Source organism: Polyodon spathula, chromosome 8, assembly GCF_017654505.1.
Source record: "Polyodon spathula isolate WHYD16114869_AA chromosome 8, ASM1765450v1, whole genome shotgun sequence".
NCBI classification, from domain to species: domain Eukaryota; kingdom Metazoa; phylum Chordata; class Actinopteri; order Acipenseriformes; family Polyodontidae; genus Polyodon; species Polyodon spathula.
Window position 1 is genome coordinate 23,784,436 of NC_054541.1, and position 20,487 is coordinate 23,804,922.

General features: G+C 37.8%; 1 protein-coding gene across 2 annotated transcripts; it reads left to right on the top strand.

The window, feature by feature from the left end:
- The first annotated feature begins 865 nt into the window (after positions 1-865).
- LOC121319625 (thioredoxin reductase 1, cytoplasmic-like) lies at positions 866-19,905 on the top strand. Of its 2 annotated transcripts, none has more exons than XM_041257233.1 (15): positions 866-1,241; positions 3,211-3,272; positions 4,167-4,289; positions 4,720-4,792; positions 5,769-5,897; positions 6,047-6,189; positions 8,654-8,769; positions 9,020-9,245; positions 9,617-9,709; positions 13,253-13,329; positions 14,737-14,893; positions 15,416-15,523; positions 15,717-15,812; positions 17,339-17,473; positions 18,666-19,905. In XM_041257233.1, exons 3-15 carry the CDS (start codon positions 4,203-4,205, stop codon positions 18,726-18,728), a joined length of 1,503 nt encoding a protein of 500 aa, XP_041113167.1. In that variant the 5' UTR covers positions 866-1,241; positions 3,211-3,272; positions 4,167-4,202; the 3' UTR covers positions 18,729-19,905. The 2 variants fall into 2 exon arrangements, with proteins under 2 accessions (XP_041113167.1, XP_041113168.1); XM_041257234.1 differs by having other exon boundaries at positions 867-1,241; positions 5,769-5,888.
- The last annotated feature ends 582 nt before the right edge of the window (positions 19,906-20,487 follow it).

The window sequence follows — 20,487 nt, forward strand, 5'->3', positions numbered from 1 at the left end:
ATGCAATCATGTAGGGCTAGACTCGTAGAAAACCGTAAAAAAAAAAAAAAAAAAAAGTATATGGGGTGATGAAAACAATGAATGCTTAAAAGGGCATTTTGAAGTATTAAGGTAAATGAGAAAAACTTTCTTTTCCACACATTGTTTTGTGAATTTTACTATAAACATTCAACTGCAAATTGCATTCTACCCTGAAGATAGAAGTAATGGTAGTGCGAATGTATTGAATCAACCCTTGCATTTGGAGCACTCACTGTTGGACTTGTGATCGTGTGTGTTCAGAAGTGTGTGTCTATTTCTATTATTTTTTTCAGAACTGAACCCTGTGACCAACCTAAGCGATACACATCGTTGTGTAGAGCCGGGTATTATTATTATTTATCAGCAAATAAAGAGTCTGTCATTACTGAGCACCGCATCACCACTGGAGCTGGGCACTGCAAACCACTTTGCCACATGTCCCTATACTTCTGCGTGAACTCCATTCATATAATGGGGTTTCTGTTTATGTATCCAGTGGATGTGGAGGGTGATTCCCACCGTGCATTAACCTCACTGTCTTTTGCACAGGTAAAGGAGCTATTCAGATCCATGGAAGTCTCATATTTGTGCTGGGGCTCAATCAGAGAGGTGAAGAAATAAGTTTGTGTTCTAGATGACTAATTTTCTAATGCACGGTATCGTTTTGATATATTTTCTATACAACATTTTAGTTTTTGTTCAGATTCTAGATACCATGCTGTTTGTTTAGTTTCTCAGCTAATGCACAGTTATAAAACAACATAATTATCATTCAAAGCTCACAGCCTGTAAGTGCTTGAGCTGCAAGGCAGTTTACTAAACACAGTGAAGTACATTCCAAAGAGTCTTTCTTGTAATTCTTTTTATTAAAAATGCACTAGTCACAAGAGCTGGTACTGGCTGATGATTTTCCTTGATGACCCGTGGTTCAGCTCTTCCCAATAAAGGAGTTGATGTGAGAGATGCCCTTTATCAGAAGCAGAATAAAATGGCGAAGTGTCACACCTGGAGACCACACAAGCAAAACAAACCCTCCCACCGTGTCATCTCCCTGGCTGTGTTATAAAGAACAGCCAGAGTTCATAACTGGGTTCCTCTTTGTTGCTATAGAGGATTGGCAAGAGATACAGCAGGCACTGTGGGAGCTGACTAAACAGAGAGAACTACCCAGTGTGTTTGTAAACAGGCAGCATATAGGAGGCTGGGAAAAGACCTCACAGGTAAAAACTTGTGTTTTCATATTCATAACTACTAGGAATTTTTAATCTGTTGGTTTCCTTTTTTTCACTCTGTATTATTTATTATTTTTTACTGCATTGAGTGTTGCTTGGAATGTTGTTATTTATAAATGGGGACTTCTGTCCATAACTGTCTGGGATATAAAAACTGATTTTAATTTCAAATTTAAACAAGAATTAATTAGAATTTTTTTTAACTGTAGTTTTTTGGAGAACATCTTCACAGTTAACCTTCATATTGAATAGGAAGATGAACTTCCATATCCATACACCAGCTTATAGTTATTAAAACATGCTTCAGTATTACTGAAGTGGGTATGATACACTTTGGATTTGAGTCCTGAGATTCTTTAATTCAGCCATAGGGGCCACTACCATATGTGTGAACTGTGCAAATAATGAAATGATGCAGTTACCTGCTAAGTTTCATTGATCTATGTTGCAAAACAAAATTTTAAGATAGAATGGTATTTTTTTTTTCCTCCCGGTAGTTCAAATAATTATAAGATAAATTATTATTATTCTTTCAATTAATTATTTTATTGCTGGTGTACGGGACTACATGAACTGTAAAAGGGGGGAGGAGGGCAGCAGAATGACTGAGTTAAAGATATGGGTTTCCTCCTGGAACTAGGAGCTTGGCGTGTGCATAGTTAATGCATCAAAAGCATTCGTGATTAGGGTGATAGTGGTGATGATGGTAAATATTTAATTTATTTTTTGCATCTTTTGTCTGGATGATAAAATGCTGTTGTGCAGCATGTCTAAAGTAGTACTATATATAAGGAACGATAATTCATTGGACGAGTAAGCTATGTTTAAATGTGCCAATCTGAGAAAAAAAAAAAACATTATATGGGGTGCTTGGCAATGGCTGAACTAATTTATTAATGACTTTGAAACAGAGACTATTTTTACGGTGCTGAGGTCTCAGCTTCATATTCTGAACATACTCCAGCAGCTCACTCGCCCTTAAAAACATTTATTTGTATCTGTCAACCCAGTCACAGTCATGGACATTATTACAGCTGAACACAGTAGAATAACTTGTCACCTTAAAGAGGACTAAGTAGCGGGGTTCCAGAAAATATAGCGTTACACGTCTCCACTTGTTGCTACAACTGTTTAAATAACGTACCTGTAATTTCTCTTTTCACTGTTAACATTCTGACAACTTTTTACACATAACTTTAAAATCTGTATCAAAGCTCTTTTCAAAATGGCCGCTCTGTCCTCTAAATCACTGCAGGAGGAGCGATTTCATGGATCGTTATTGCTGTGTTACCTGTTTGACAATGTGGGCAATATCAATGCACTAGAGCAGCCATTTTGAAAAGAGCTTGGAACAGACTTTAAAGTTATAAGTGTAAAAAGTTGTCAGGATGTTAACAGTGAAAAGAAAAAATACAAGTATGTTATTTAAACAATTGCAGCAACACTTGGGGATGTGTAACGCTATATTTTTTTTGAACCCCACTACTAACTCTTTGAGGGACTGCATTAGAAGCCTATGTTCAGTGTGAAGTAAAACACTGTTGGAGCAAGGGGGAGTTATGCCCAGTTTTTATGTACTTTACCTTCCCAAAATGGTTCAGATAACAAACAATCATGATCCAAATAGCAAATGTAAGTCATGCATCTGGAAGTAAACTAGTTTCAGAACTACAAAAATCCCACCTGGCTGGGAGCTTTACTGTAGGTGTAACAGGGAGGAGGCTGGGCACAAACGACATCCATTCACACCACAAGCGAGTGACTTAACCACTGTGGACAGGTGAGTGCTGTGTACTGTAGATCTATGTTAGAAACAGGGAGAGAAGTAATAGCCACCGTTGTATTGTGGTGATATGAGTGCGTTGTTTTAGGGTGGCATACGTGCTAATTGTGATAGGTAAGCATGACTAAGCCCTTTAATCGCTGCTGCCTAATTACAAAAATGACTGTTGTTTAGAGCCCAGCTGTTCCTGTCTCTCACTGCAACCTTGAATAAACCTTGAAGCTAAAGCAAAGCCGGTAATGTATATCTTTAATTAGAATATTTATGGTCATTGATGGAAACACACTCCTGCTATGCATTAATACATCTCATAAGCCAGTACTGGTCTTAACTATGTTCATAGTGTGCAGCTTTTTTTTATTTCTAGGAAGCTTGAACTAAAGTAACTACAACAAAACAATGAATTGATTGTGGAATGAATGATAGAAAATCTGTCCCTTAAAAAATAAAATGCTTTTGCGATTAAAATGCTTTTGCGGTAAGTAAGACCTCCTCTTTGCTAAACAAGAGAACATCAAAAATAAAAGTCTTATTCAAAGTCATTTTAAGCTTGTTCTTTCCAGAGTAATGCTGATGGTGATAGTTAAGCATTGCAAAGCTCTTTAATAGCTGTCTAATTACAGAATATGTTTTTTTGATTTAGGGCCATGCTCTCTCTTTCATCCAGTGTGCCCTTGGATGGCTACACCTCACTGCTATAGAACAGCCCACATCAAACCCAACACCTCTCTGTACATCTGCTGTCTCAGCCATGCGTGTCCATTAAGAAATTCAACACCCATGGGAAAAATGCAATATTTTTTAATGTGTCTACATAGAATATAAGAGAATGTCTATTCACAGCATTAGTTTATAGCACAGCTCAAGTCCTGCTCTTAGAGACACCTGCCATAACAGTGTCAATAGGTTGTTGGACCACCATGGTCAGCCAGGATGACACTGATTAAGTTATACAAGGCTCCAAAGCCAATTCTTTTGGGACCTGAAAATGTAACAAAGCGTACACAAAATCAGAAGGATTCAAGGATTTCCAAGGATTTCCAAATGGAAGCTTTTTTTTTATTGTTGTTGTTCTAGATGGCAGGGTACTATTGACTTGGAGTGATATTTCTTTTGTTTAAATACCACAGGTGTGCAGAGAGGGAAGGTTGCAGACACTGCTGGAGATGCAGGAGTTTAACCTCAGCCCAGACTTGTACGACTATGATCTGGTGGTTATCGGAGGGGGGTCTGGAGGACTGGCTGCTGCAAAGGTGCACCTTTTCTCTCCCTCTTCTTTCCTCACCTAATTTTTTCTTCTAACCATGAATTTAGAGAAGCTGCACATTAGAGAGATGGGGATAGTTGAGAGTCTTGACAATCATGTACAACGAGGAACCATGTGGTAGAGCATGGGGAAGGTGAAAAGCCATTGCCATGGAATATAATCACAAGCTTTACAAACTGTTTTGGACATAGAGACCTGCCTTACTGGGCACTTAAGAACAGAGACAAGAAAATAGCAACATACCATGTACAACATTTAAAAAGCTCAGTAAAATTATGATATAGATGTGATACCTACAATAAGGTTATGTCAGTATGATACAAATAGTTAAGCTAGACACAGTTGGGACTCCTTTTTCAGTATTGCATTATGAGTGTAAAGTTATGAATTTCTTATGGTGTTTGTTTTCCATGCAGGAAGCTGCCATGTATGGGAAGAAAGTTGTGGTCCTCGACTATGTAACCCCAACTCCCAAGGGAACAACATGGGGTAAAACTTGACCTTGTAATCTTACACATTATGTGCCCCGTAGTAGTGACAGTAGTGGCTTTAGATCACATCTGTGTTCCATGTATTCATGATGCAACTTGTTTTGTATAACATTTGTAAGCAATTGAATAGTTCAAGCAGTAATATCTAATATATCTCAGTCTTGTTTTGAGTGATCTAGTAAAAAACCACTAGCTTGACAAGTTTTCAGAAGGTTGCAAGGGCTCCGGTTTTAAATGATAACTGGAACAGGAAATAAACACTCTGACAGTACATCCCAGAATTGAAACACCTCTGAAACCTGCCTATTTTTGAGTAAGTGGAGATGTGAAATTTAAATGAAAGGGAAAAGGAGACAAAAATAGATTCAAAGAGTGGAAGGAAAGCCTTGTTAAAAGCAGCAGTGTAATGAAATGCAAAAAAACAGCTAGAAATCTTTTATTTTTATACTAATGAACTGCTAGAGTGCATTGATAATTGCGCTGTGTAATAAAGCATGTAAAAATTCAGACATGAATCGAGTCCCTCAAATGATTGCGCACATGCACTGACATTGAAATAAGGGTTGTGCGACTTAACCAGAGACCAGCACATCTGGAAAATAAATACTTTGAAAATCTTTAAGATTTATACTTTTTTATTGACTCATCTAAAAAGCAAGAAATATTGTACAATATCAAGTCAGAAAATGTAATAATGTTTTGAAAATATGGTTGTTTTTTCTTTTTGGCCATTAAAACAGAAATGTGTGTGATGTGCCATAGATTCATGGAAATTAGTGTAGCTTTGGAACACCTAAGCATGTTGTATAGAAGAAGCTCTAGTTCTATTGTGATAAGAGCTTTTTGTAATATCCTAGGTCCCAGCATGCAAAATAATATAATAGTCTGTGTGATGGCACAGCTTAAAAATGACAAGAAGATCTGCTAAAATGATTGGGTCTGATGCTGTAATGTTAACTTATTGCACACCTCAGGTCTCGGTGGGACTTGTGTCAATGTGGGCTGTATTCCTAAGAAACTGATGCACCAGGCGGCCATTTTGGGACAAGCCATTCGTGACTCGCAGAGATATGGCTGGGAGCTTCAAGAAAAAGGTAAGAAAGGTTAGTTAAACTATTTGTTTTACAAATTACCATTAATTAAGCTAACCTGTGTGGTTAATCTATTTTAATTTATTTATTTGGTATTCTAATTCCCACCATTTAATATACAAGGACACAAATGTAATTGGTAACCCCCTTCTGTTGATTAGTGTCTCACAACTGGAGCAGCATGAGGCAGGCGGTTCAGGATCACATTGGCTCACTGCGCTTTGGCTACAGCAAGGCTCTGAGAGACAGCAAGGTTACCTACATGAACGCCTATGGGGAGTTTGTTGGTCCTCACCAGATCAAGGTAACAGTGAAGTGAAGGCTCAGCTCATATAAGAACATAAGAAAGGTTTGAGAACGAGAAAATGCCATTCGGCCCATCAAGAGTCATCCCTTGTTACCATACCATTTTCCCCTACTAGGGGGAATTTATTTAAAAGCACTTAATCTAGTCTTTTTGTAAATGTTCCCAGTGTTTTACATCCTACTACTTCACCTGGTAGGCTATTCCATGAATTTACAACTGTGTAAAAAAGTGCTTCCTACCTTCTGTAATAAGCTTACTTTTACTCAGCTTCTACTTATGTCCTCTACTCCCTGTGCTAAATTTGAAGAAGTGTCTTGGGTTGATTTGTATGGGCGGTGAAAGAAACAAAAATTAAATAATAAATGAAAATTCATTAAACATTAAATTTAAGCAAGTAGCGTATATTTAATTTTAGCATTAAATAATAAATACTAGCATTAAATATTACATTAATGTATAAAATATTAAATTTTAACATCAAATGCTAAATTTTAACATCAAATAATAAATTGAATATTGAATATTAAATGCAAGTATTGAATGTTAAATACTACCATTAAATGTTAAAAATTAGCATCAAACCTTAAATATAAGCTCTATACATTAAGTGTGCCTATTATCCATTAAATATGAGCTTTATCCATTCAATGTGCCTTTTATCCATTCAGTGTGCACTTTGTCATTTGATGTGCTTTTTATCCATTCGTTGCATGCACTTCCAAACTGTCAATCAATCCCAAGTTTTATCTGAAGTCATTTCTGAGTTGCATCGTGAGTTGACAGGTGTTGTAACCAGTTCAACCCCCTCAGAAACCAGTATCCCCTGGCGCATTGGGCATGCGTAAAATGAGATCGTCCCACAGGGATCTATCACCATTTAAATCAATTGAGTATACCCACGGACTACTGACCATTCATACACAAGAAGAATGTGATACAACATTACGAATGTGCAGTTGATAACATGTGTGTTAGGCAACTCATGTAGCTTGTGTCGCCTTACATTTTTCAAAAGCATTTCAAGCCAGATTGAACCCTAGTGCTTCCAAAAGATTGTGAATTCAGATTATTTTGTCAACATACTGTTTAGAGCAGTGGTCCTCAAAGTAATTTGGGCACGGGCATAAATTGATCTTACTTGGGTGTTTGCGGGCACGCTGATTATTTCATATGTTCTTATCTTAAACACTGCCTTATCGAGACATACACAGTGTGTGTGTGTGTGTGTAATTATATGATATATATATATATATATATATATATATTATATATATATATATATATATATATATATATATATATAAACACTACTGTTTTAAAGATCGCTCATCTCCAGTACAATTATTCAGAGAAAGTGGATTCGTGACTAAATTCGTGACGGTGTTTCCCTTGTCTGGTGAAATAAAAAAAATAGAGATAGAAAATTAAATTTTACATACTGAAATTAATTATTTTTCGCAGTAACAGTCGGCGAGATTCAACGCTTACCCGGCATATTAACACCCACCTCTTCTCACGAATGATTGGACAGCTGTCAGATCTTTCTCTTTTCCATTGGCTTCAATTTTCATGCAGATTACCTTGAACGGCCTCTGCTTGCTTATGATTTGACAGCTGCGTAAAACTTGGCAGATATTTGACTCTCCTATTGGTTAAACTTTACAGTCAGTACCTCTAACTGAAACAGACACAGTTTATCTCCCACCCAGCTAACTTATGATTGGGCTACCGCGGAGACAATGCAGATATTCAATTGGTTGATCGTAACGCAGAAGCCCTTTGGGAAGAAGAAATGTGTCGAGTAGGTACGAGCACAGCGTAAGCGAGCAGCGTTGTCAGCCTGAATTCTGTGACGCTTATGTTGGAAAACGTATTTAAAGCTTTCATTATTTTCCCACGCAACGACCCGCCAGAAATGTGCTCACGACCCATAATTTAAGAACAACGGTCGCGGGCACGACTTTGAGGACCACTGGCCTAGAGAGTCAAGCTTCAATATTAGGCTTATTACCAAATCAATTAAATGATATTTTTTGGCATTTGCAAATGGAACATAAAGCAAAGCAGCTGACTGACGGACTTATTCTACATAACAGGAAATGTTAGATCCATATTGAAAAGAAAATACAGAAATTACAATTGCAAAAGTGAGGTGAAACAACTGCGAACTAGTTTTTGTTGTTGCTTTGTTGTACTATATTTGGCAAGGAGGCATAGCTTGGCAGCAAATGGAGAACTCCCACAGTGTAGTCATGCGGTCATTGGTTTGGCGAGGGTGAAGTGATGAGCTGGGACTTTTGTGACATAAATTATGGTTGTTTAATGTTTTTAAAAAAACTGTCTCACAAAAGTTAAAACAGAAGACCTTTGCCTTAAAAATATATATTTGGCAGAGGTTTTGATACCCCTTTAAAAACGACTGGTTTCATTCAGTAGTTTTGTTTTCTGATTTTGTTCTCAGGCAACAAACAGTAAAGGAAAGGAGACTTTTTACACAGCTGCAGCCTTTATCATAGCAACGGGAGAGAGGCCGAGATATTTAGGCATCCCTGGAGATAAGGAATATTGCATTACCAGGTGAGCAGACTGCTTTTCTGCTTATGATGTTTGTGTTAAAAAAAGTACATTATTTAGAATGAATAGTGTTCACAAAAGTTTCTGAACTGGCAGAACAATTTCCAAGCACAAGTTTAGCACAAGGGTATGTCATTGCTAACAGCTTCAGATTTTGGCATAACAGTTGTATCACAATGGTGTGAACCAGTACGCACTGGCAATGGTTATTTGTTATTTTTTCTTTCAAAAAACCCCCATGATCTGCGACCAGCGATGACCTGTTCTCCCTGCCTCAGAGTCCTGGTAGGACGTTGGTTGTTGGTGCCTCTTATGTGGCACTGGAGTGTGCTGGCTTCCTGGCAGGACTCGGCCTGGACATCTCGGTGATGGTGCGCTCCATCCTGCTCAGGGGGTTTGACCAGCAGATGGCGAACAAGATCGGAGAGCACATGGAGCAGCACGGGGTCACGTTCATCCGGCAGTTTGTACCCACCAAGGTAAGAGATTAGAATATAAGAATGAAATATTACAATCCGTTTGTACATTTTTTAATGAGTATGTATGAACTCCACACTATGATTAAAGACACCCATGGCTCCCACATTAAGTGTACTGTATACCAAGTACAGAACATGCATTCTTTCTGATGACCTTACCACGGTAAACTTTTAATTGTTTCACAGACTACAGACATAGAACCCCACCTTGTGTATACAATCAATGAATGTACGGTATTAATTAATGCAGTATTTCTTTCAAGAGTTCTGTTTTTGTTTATCCATGTTTGTACTGCTAGTGTGCTCTGCATATTCTTCCAGCCTGTTTTGGGTGCGTAGGTTTTCTCTTAATGTGAAGTTCCTACCTGCAGGTTGAACAGATTGAAGAAGGCAGCCCAGGAAAACTGAAAGTGACAGCCAAGTCAACAGATGGAAAAGAGACTTTTGAAGGAGAGTATAATACAGTGAGTACAGAATGGCAAGTTATTGTTCATACGTATATATATACTTCACTATAGGTTAGACATATTAAGTTATTGTTCATATGTCTGAATGTATAATGATTTCCATTACATGGGAGTCGATGTTAAACTTCATGCTGATTTGAACTCGGCTCTCGCCAAGATAAGCACCAACTAAGACGTAGCTTTACAGTAAACTAATATGATCCATCTGCATCTTCATCTGATTGTGTATCCTTCTGTCTGGTGTTGATTGATGAAGTGTAATGCTGGCTCCAGGGATCAGCTTATTTTGCCTCCCCAGCGCATCAGCACACACAACGGCTGCGATGCTGGCTCTGGGGATTAACCACAGTGTGGTCTCACCAGCGCATCAGCATGACAATCGTCTGGATTGAGCTAAGTAGGGTACATCTCTGGGGTCTTCACTATAACGAACTTTCTTACAACGATCAACTGTTTTTAACGATCCCAACAGCAAGAACCAATTTTTTCAGTGCAAATTAGCCCTATTAGAACGATCTCGTACAGGATCCACCCAGCTACAACGATCTCAGTGCTGACTGACACTGGACTTTCTCCAGTGTCAAATGTGCTATTCTCTCAGTGAAAGCAATGGTTGACTAATTCAAAGATGGCGCTAATTCAAAGATGACCTATTGTAGTAGGAATCATGCCTGATGAATGCAATCGTTGCCTGTCCGTCATCTTCACACAAACTGCAACCAAGCAATGGGCGTGAGGAGCAATCTACACGGGATAGTTTTTTCAAGAGAAAGGACATGTAATTACTATGTTCAGCCTGTAAGTGTACATTCTTTTCTTTTTCATTTGTTTACTGTTTTCTTTTAAACATACCACAGGGGGGAATTAGTGGTGGTGCAGTTTATATGTGGAAACGGGTTTGTTTTGTGTGCTTTTTGGAATTGTTATATTTGATAAAGTGATTGTTTACAGACTTTCTGCCTGCCTGTCTTCTGCATTGTGTCCTCTTTGCGTTACCAGCGTTCTTAGCGTCACATGACCCATTTGTTTACTTTCTGTTTGTGTTTAATAAGGCCTGTGCGCCCGTACCGGCATTTCAACTCCAACTCCTCTGTCTTGCAATGCGGTTACTGTACTTTCAGGTTTGTATTGCACCTCTCCACTCGGTTCAGGCGGTCCAAGTGGGCAGACAATAAACACACAGGTGCTGGCCAAATGAGGCAATTACTAATTAAAAAGCTAACTCTGTTCTTTATACTAGCAGCACCTATAGACTGTGACGCAATTAACTTCTGGAACGGCTGATTCCAAGCCAGCCACAAATCATTCCAGCTGTCCCCAGCTTGTCTTTAGCCTGGCACGAGCACCTCCTGCCGTTTGACCTGTGAGCTGGCTATATATATGTAATCTATAAAATCAGTAGGGGCTGCTGAATTCTGAGACATGTGGAGCGCTAATATATATTAAGGACAGATTTCGTCAGGGTACCTTTTTTGCTCTGAGGAAGAAGTTGGTAGCGTCGAAACGTTAGCACTTCTGTATGGACTACAATAATTGCCTCACATACATGGATCAATTAAAGTTATACTGTGAAACTACCAAGAGTGCTCTCATCTTTTATGCTTTTCCTGGAGAGTTTATTTAGTGAAGTCATCCGTGGTAAGTAGCCTATTCTAATTCATTGTGCTGCAGTGATTGAGCACCAGACACTGTTTGAAATTTACACGTCTTGATATAGTTGTAACGTGTTTTTAGGCATAACATTATCATGAAAGCTCCCCCCCTTTTTTGTCATAATTTGATGAGTCCAAAAAATATGAAGTACCTGCATACATAGTCCAACACATGAAATAGAACTGGGCTATCCAACAAATCACCCTTCAGCCATCTACAGTATATTGAGCTCCACAATATGGCTCTGATGGAGTTTCCCATTCAGAAAACTGTTGAAGCTGTGTTTTAGTGTAGTTTCTAATTTCTTCTGTAGTCACATTTTTTGTAAATCTAACTTTTTTCATTAGTGTGATAATGTGTGTGTGTATATATATAAAATAAAAGTCAGATTGTATTCATAATACTCATCCATTTTAAGTTAGTTGAACATTCAGATTTATTTTAGTTGTTCAAACGTAAATGGTTTAAGTAGAATCGGGACTAGATTCCCATCAGCTCTTGCGGGACAATTTATTTTTGGAATTGTTTGTTGTTTATTGTGTTGTTGTTTTGTGTATGTGCTGTTGCACAAGTGTGTTCTGCTTGCTTGTCTCTCGTGCCCCCGCCTGCTCCATTCCATGTGTTCTCCTTGTGCTGTGTGTGCCCACTCCCGTTTGGTGGTCAGTCTGAGGACGTGACCTCCCTCCCTTCTCCATCTGTGTACACCTCTGCATCTGCCTGGTTCCAGCACTTCTAAATGCTGCCATAAGCGCATAAACAGAAGTGCTGCACTGGCAGCTAATAAAATAGCTTGCTGATTGCACAATCTCGGCTAACTTTTTATTGTTTAAATGAAATAATGTTCAAACTAACTAGACTATTAAAAAGTAAATGTGAGGCGTGAGTGTATTAAATGGAATGTCCAGACAGTAATTTATGTGTACAGAAATAAAATAATTTATTTTTATTCTCTATACACAACAAAATGATTAAATAACAAAAGAAAACAAAATGGTGTGAGGGAAGGAGTGCAGGGGTGAAATCCAAAACAAACCGTGATGACTCGTCTTTAATTGTCTTCGTGGCGACCCATACATAAACAAAAAAAAGACAAAAGAAATGTTAGTGTTTTTTGTTTTAAAAATCCCGCTGCACCAAACCAGTCTCTCCCTCCACCCGTTACTCCTCCTATTTTACTTTCGGACCAACCCCGAACACAGTAGTACGTTCCCTTTAGTATGTAATGTCCCGCCTCTGTAGTCAGTGGAACACCAATCCCCAACTGACAAGTGTCCTTATCCTTCACTTGACTCCAGTGGCTGGAATTTACATACTCGTACTTCCGCCCCTCACCAAGGTGCCGCCCCTCAAAAGATGACTTTTGCCATGGTCACGAGATCTTGGTAAGGGAAGTCCCGAGTTGGTTTGATGCCATCTACTGTCGGGAGGCTGAATCACAGACCGAAAACCCTTTGACTCATCACAGTAAATCTAACTCAAATGGATTAAGTTACATGAATGTACATGTTGTCGTAACAAAAACTAAATGTGTAGCTAAACTTAATTATATTAAGGCAATGCGTTTACTCAGTTGTTTTTTTTTTTTTTTTTTTAATAAACTTGAGTTATCAGGGTTTCAGTGTGTATGTATATATACACACACACACACACACACATATATATATATATATATATATATATATATATATATATATATATATTATATATATATATATATATATATATATTACATACATACATACATATATGTAAAGTAATTAGATTACATTTGGTTTGTGAGTTAGGACCAGCTGGGCTCCATTATTGTATGTGACTGCTGGCTGTTCAGCTGAGGAAACTGTAGGGGTGGATTTACTTGCTCATTCATCTTTTGTGTGCTTCCTGCAGGTGTTACTTGCAATTGGTAGGGATGCCTGCACCCGTACTATTGGTCTGGACACTGTGGGAGTGAAGGTCAATGTAAAGTAAGTCAGGATTAAGATACAGTTGTACTATTAGAAACAACCAGGAGTTAATGAATTATCACATTTATACAAAAGTGTTTGTGTGGCGGGGTGTCCCAGCCCCTGTGTATATTTTGTATTATGTTGTGTGCGGTGTGTTAATGTTGGTGTATAGGTATTGGTGCACAGGATATAATGGGGCCATTATAGAGTTGTATTTAGACACAAGAATTGCAAAATCACTTCACGTGCAGATAAAATGTGTATTAATATGTGAGCACAGGGAGGCACAGATTAGTTTGCATGCTAGGATTCAAGTGAATAATTAATTAGTAATTGAATCCCGGCACAACTGTATATGTAGGTGCACGTTTCACTCACTCAGGGTTGTGTGTTCGAGAGTGGAGAACGGGAGAGAAAGTAGGGAGTAAACTTTAAAAAGCTGAAAGTAAACAGTTGCTACGCGTGCTAGTATAAATATGTATGTATAAGTGTTTTATTTGTCTATTTAATTTGTCCAATGCACTGTTTGTTTTGTAAAGTGTGTTCTGTTTTGTTCAACCTTTTATTTTCTGTTTAATAACAAACCGGAGCAACAGCACAATTCACAATTCATTCACCACTCTGTGTGTTTCTGTTCCGGGTCTGACGTCACCACCAGCCAGCCTGTCCACAGTGTGCTACGTTTCACCTGGGTTTTTGTTTTTCAGTGCAAGCCCTGTATATTGAGTCATTTTCATATAGGCATTTCAGCACATTCATCTAAAATGCGGAGTTGTCAAAAATAGAGCTTAAGAAAATTGGCCCTAAAAATTAGCATAAAAAAAGATTTACAAATTTGCAAGCCCAGCTGAAAGTGACAGGTGTAATTTGGAGTTGAACAGGAGGCAAAGTACAGCTCAGATTGTTTTCAAACAGGCGAAGTGCAGAGTTAGCACAGACATAGCTGGAGATGTAGCATATCTGAAGTCAGATGTGTGTCGGATGTATCAAATAATATGAATTTTTATTCCAAAAACATCTAATATAAAAAAAAAAAAACTTCTGAAATAGGCCTCCTTGCCTCCAGTTTTGTGTTAACTCATGCCTTAAATACACTAACACAAATGAATTTGAATGTAATTAGGTTATTAAAATGTACTCGCAAAATATGAATCTACAGCAATGAATTTCCTTTTAAAATAAAATGGATCACAATGTTATAATTACATGTGTATACCAAATACTGTTCTAAAAAAAAAACTCCTGTGTTAAAAAGACAATTGAATAAAAATAAAAACATATAGTGATCTCTAGATGCTGGAGATTATTTCCTTTAAGTCCATTAATATCTGGCGAATTTGTCTTTGCTTTATACCTGGTCTACAATCATAATGGCTAGTTGCTGCACTCCATGAGATTGCTTCCAAAAATAATGTTATTTTGCAGGACTGGTAAGATCCCGGTAAACGAGGAAGAGCAGACGAACGTGCCCCATGTCTACGCAATCGGTGATGTACTGGAGGGCAAGCTTGAACTGACCCCTGTGGCAATCCAAGCAGGCCGACTTCTGGCCAGGAGGCTGTACACAGAGCACAGCACAAAGGTAACGGGATCACACTGACTGTTCTACTGTGGAAGCCAATGATTCATTAGTTTCCCAGTACTACATACTGTGTCTTATCACATCATTAGATTGTGAGGCGAATCAACTAGACATATGGTTTATTGCACTGTGTTAACTGCAGACAAATCTTCTTAGTCTGACTGAGAAAATGTAAGCCAGTCCTGGAGAGGAAAGCCACAACTTGTTGGGGAAGTAGAACAATAACAAATATAGGAAGTACAGGTCATTAGCTTTGTAACATTTTGTTTAGTAACACATTTTTGTGAAAGAGCTAGCATGTTTGAGGTCTGCAACACTCTTTTGTCTTGAGCATGAGTATTGTGTCAGTCAGATCCAGGACCACGTTGTGAGTACGTGATATCACAGACCAATCTGCATTAATGGCAGTAAAGGCCACCACCTTTACCCAGTAGAGCTCAGCCAGCTGGGCACATTCCGAGCTGCAATAGTGTTGTCTCCTGTATCATAAGTAGATTCATGCAGTGGCCTATTCTTTTATAGTGTGACTACACCAACGTTCCAACCACTGTATTCACTCCACTAGAGTATGGGGCTTGTGGCTTGTCGGAAGAGGACTCCATTCAGAAGTATGGGGAGGACAACGTTGAGGTAAGCATATTAAATTCCTTCAGTTCTCGTGAAAGTCACTGTAGTGACACCAATAGAAGTTAAAGTGGTCATCTTGTACACTGTTCACGTACAGTACTAGCAGGTACTGTGAAGTGTTCCCTTTACCAACAGTTTGTCGAAGTCTGCGCTTTCGTTTTCTGTTTTAATGTACAGCTGTATCTTTCGCTTGCAGGTGTATCACAGTAACTTCTGGCCACTGGAGTGGACTGTGCCTGCCAGGGATAATAACACATGCTATGCAAAAATTATCTGCCACAAGCAAGACAGTGTAAGTTGAAATGAAATAAAGCACAAGTTATCAGTGCTGTATTTGAAAGCTAAAAATAATCAATTTGTGATAGGATAGTGTTGCTGGATGGCGGATTAATAGTGGACTAGAGTGTCTCAGTTACAATCCAAATTCTGAATAAAACTGACCAGAAACAAATGAATGCAGCTCTTAAATTAATGTACTGTTTTGCATTCAACATTTTGTAATCTTAGCATGTTAGTTTTCCTTTCAATAAAAAACAGTTCAAACTTGTCAACCATTGGATTTGTTTGTATAACAGTTGTTACTACTGCCCCCCCCCCATGTCTACTTCCAGAACGACATCACAATGTCATTAAATATCATGTTTTATAAATAATCTACATGTAGCAGCCCCAGCTGTAGTGTTTCATGGTGTGACATTACTTGAGTCTTTTCAGCATTTTTTAATTAAAACTGAAGCCTATGAAGTACATTACAATGTAATCCTTAAATTTTTAGGTTGTGCAAAAAAATAATAATGCTGCTATTTCACTACTTATCAGACTAGGCTCACATTTTGTATATACAGCTCTGGAAAAAATTACTTGGCTTGATTCATGCGTCCTTCACAAAGACAAATCTGCCCCGATTCCAGCCTTGCACCCACTGTGAAATGTGGTGGACGATCACTGATGATCTGGGGGTGCTTCAGCAAGGCTGAAATCGGGCAGCTTTGGCATGAATCAAGCCAAGTACAAGGTTGTCCTGGAAGAAAACTTGCTTCCTTCTGCTCTGACAATGTTCCCCAACTCTGAGGATTGGTTTTTCCAGTAGGACAATGCTCCATGCCACACAGCCAGGTTAATCAAGGTGTGGATGGAGGACCACCACCAGATCAAGACCCTGTCATAGCTAGCCCAATCTCCAGACCTAAACCCCATTGAAAACCTCTGGAATGTAATCAAGAGGAAGATGGATGGTCACAAGCCATCAAACAAAGCCGAGCTGCTTGAATTTTTGCGCCAGGAGTGGCATAAAGTCACCCAACATCAATGTGAAAGACTGGTGGAGAGCATGCCAAGATGCATGAAAGCTGTGCTTGAAAATCAGGGTTATTCCACCAAATATTGATTTCTGAACTCTTCCTAAGTTAAAACATTAGTATTGTGTTTAAAAATGAATCTGAACTTATTTTCTTTGCATTATTCAAGGTCTGACAACACTGCATCTTTTTTGTTATTTTGACCAGTTGTCATTTTCTGCAAATAAATGCTCTAAATGACAATATTTTTATTTGGAATTTGGGAGAAATGTTGTCAGTAGTTTATAGAATAAAACAAAAATATTCATTTTACCCAAACACATACCTATAAATAGTAAAACCAGAGAAACTGATAATTTTTCAGTGGTCTCTTAATTTTTTCCAGAGCTGTATATAAAAGTAAAAAAAAAAAAAAAAACTTGATTAATTGCTTTTGAGTTTTCAGGGAATGTATGGATTTAAAAATGTACTGTTGTGTTTGTTGTCTAATTTATATCCGTTCGTTTTCTGTGTTCTGCAGGAACGAGTCGTAGGTTTCCATGTCCTTGGACCAAACGCTGGAGAAATGACCCAGGGCTTTGCAGCAGCAATGAAATGCGGAATGACAAAGGAACAGCTTGACAACACAATAGGGATTCATCCTGTCTGCGCTGAGGTGTGTAAATGTTACTACACAGCACACCTGCTTCCAGACAGGCACAGAGATAATTGGCTTCTTTGAAAATACATACCCATTTTCATAAATGAAAATGTCAGATCATAGCACAAAGAACTTCAAATGGTTTAATAATTTGTGTTTCTGAATGGAGAAACCTTTGTACTCAGTCACTTGAACAAGCAGATGTTTAAAAAAAAAAAAAAAAAAAAAAAAAGACAAGTATATTCCCACATATATTCCATTGTTGGTTGTTAGTGGTTACAGCTGAGGAATAAAAGTGTGATTTGCGGTGCACTGTAGGTTACTTTTTAGATACAGTAAGGGGTTAAAGGTGCACTGAGGTTTTCAAATCCATTTTCTTTCCTCTTATTTGCAACAGCAACAATATGAACAGCCCTGCTTTTCTTGTGTGGAAGGTTTTTTTGGTTTAGAATACAGTTCTTTCATGTATAGCACTATACAATTGACTTAATCACTTCCTGAGTGACAAGTCATAGATTGCAGGTTAACCAGTGAAGTGAATCTGAGCCACAAAAGGAGCAACATTAACATCTGTTTCCATGGTTATTTCTTGGAAAAACATTTCTTCCACTAGAAAAGCAGGTCTTTTAACTTCCCCTGTACCTTGCCATTGTATATGAAAGCACAGCGTACATTTCCACAGGGTGAACCTGCCCTTGGTTGGTGTGGTTACTTGGTTGCAGTATAGCGCTGCACATTTCTATGCTAATTTATTCTCTGTATTGGCAGGGCTCTGTTTAGTTTGGGGGGGTGGATTGTACTGTAATTGGAGGTGGTAATCAAGGGTAATTATGTCTGAATGTGCTTCTCCTCCCTGCAAACTGAGCACCACATTTAAGGAGCAAGCATATTGTATGTTTCATTGAAAAAAAAAAAATCCCTTGGAATAATTATTTTGAGAGAAAGCTAGGACACTACCATTGATGGGAAGAAAGGACTTTTGATTGCTGTGATTAGCCAGAGTTATTAGAACACAATGTGGCTGACTGTTTAGAGCCCAGGAATGGGAGGCAGGAAGGTGAAATAATAAATCTAAATAATTAAGAGCTTTGTTTTTGTAAGACATTTTTACCATTTTGATCAACTGTAAGAAAAGGTGAATCATTTAAGATAATAACTTAAGTGTCTCTAACACTTTTCTAATTTTTGTCTCCGTTTCTTGTTTTAGGTTTTCACCACATTGTCAGTAACAAAACGCTCAGGAGGGGATATAGCTAAGGGTGGCTGCTGAGGTTAGTACCCTGCTGTTGACACTCGTTGCCATTTCTGATAAACTCTGGCTACCACAATGGAATCCGTAAGATAAAAGGTATGAATCAATAAAAAAAGCACACCTTTTGCAATGTAGTTTCTGCAATTTAGTTTCTACCTTGACCCCCTTCTATACATGCTCAAAAGGGATTACTTGGGATTGGGTGGCTTGAGTTTTGCCTTGGCAACCTGTATAGCAGCAGGGGACCCTAGTTGAAGATTCCAAGTAGTGAACTGCTGTGCTGCAGGGCCCCCTGGAGTGCTCCCATGACGTCTCAGCCTGGAACCGACCACAAGAGGTGGGCTGGGACTGAAAAACTGCCGGCACAGTATGGAAACACTTGGTTGTTTGTGAAAGATACTTAATATATATTTAGATTTAAAAAGTGTATGTAATACTGAATATTTTAGCTGGTCTTGTACAATTTCACAATTTTACACTGTTCAATCTCTCTTTTGTAAACCAAGCAATTTACTTTTCCCCCAAAACTGAGGGAGTCCCTGTTTAGGTACATTCAAACATGCTCCTAGAAAGATCTGTTTACAAATAAGCAGGGAAACAAAGCTTTGAAATGCTCATTACAGTAAAGGCATCGTTGTTACTTGGAGCTACTGTGTATATGGGGCTAGCATTACATTTTGGGGGAGATCTCTGTAGTCTTGAAAGCTTGTGATTATTTATTGTTTAGTTAGTCCAGTAAAAGGTATCACCTCTCCTATTTGTTTAATGCTTAATAAATTAATGTCTAATAAATAGAGTTGAAAACCTAATACAAAGGCAATTAGATAATGAACTGTATGTACACTTATTAGGGAACAGTGATACAATGTAGTTTAATAAATCATATTTTTTCAATATTTATATTTTACATCCTTGTTTGTTGTTGTTTTACCAGCCTATACTCTTGCCTTTTAAATTTTATTTCCAGAATGTATTAAAGCTTGCTTTTTATTAAAATGTATACCAGTTACTCCAATGTGCTATTGTAATGACATCTCATGTTTGCAGACCAGATGTGTCTGACATTTTAATAGATGGGAAATGTAATCATTACACCATACAGCAACAGCTATTTTAAAAATATGTAGCATTTAGTTAGGCAGTAAAGTAGCTCTATTAGCAATTGATTTTGTGTTTACCCTGTGCAGCAGAGCCATGGCACAACAAACACCATTTTATAGTAAATGAGATTGAAAAAGAAATGGTTTAAACACATAATAATAATAATAATAATAATAATAATAATAATAATAATAATAATAATAATAATAATAATAATAATAGTGTTATTTAATTGATCATATGATTCATTAAGTAAAACCTAACATTCTGTAATACTGTTTTGTTTAATGAAATAAATAATCTAAAAAAAGCCAATATGATAGAGGGTTAATACATCCCAGTCAACAATGTTAAAGGGAGCTATATGTTTTAATAGTTTAGAGTACAGAAACCATATATTCAAATCTATAGATAATGATGATGAGAAAGAATGAGAATGTTTTTAAATCATATAGTTTGAGGCCAAGCGTTTGTGTACTGTACATCAGAAATAAATCAGAACAAAAATGACAAGACTTCAGTATATTCTATTTTCCTGTAAACATCAAACACATGAGCCTGGATACAATATGAAATGCAGTTCATATTTGTCAGACCTCGTATTTATCATGGGGATGTAAGTACCGGATCTCTGGAACTTTGATTGTGGAACCTATTTGACCCCTTCCTATGTGGT

Coding starts and splice junctions, on each gene's coding strand:
- LOC121319625 (XM_041257233.1), top strand. CDS start 4,203: ATGCAGGAGTTTAACCTCAGCCCAGACTTGTACGACTATGATCTGGTG. Junction 4,793..5,768: donor TCCCAAGGGAACAACATGGG/GTAAAACTTGAC, acceptor TGCACACCTCAG/GTCTCGGTGGGACTTGTGTC. Junction 9,246..9,616: donor GGCAGTTTGTACCCACCAAG/GTAAGAGATTAG, acceptor TCCTACCTGCAG/GTTGAACAGATTGAAGAAGG.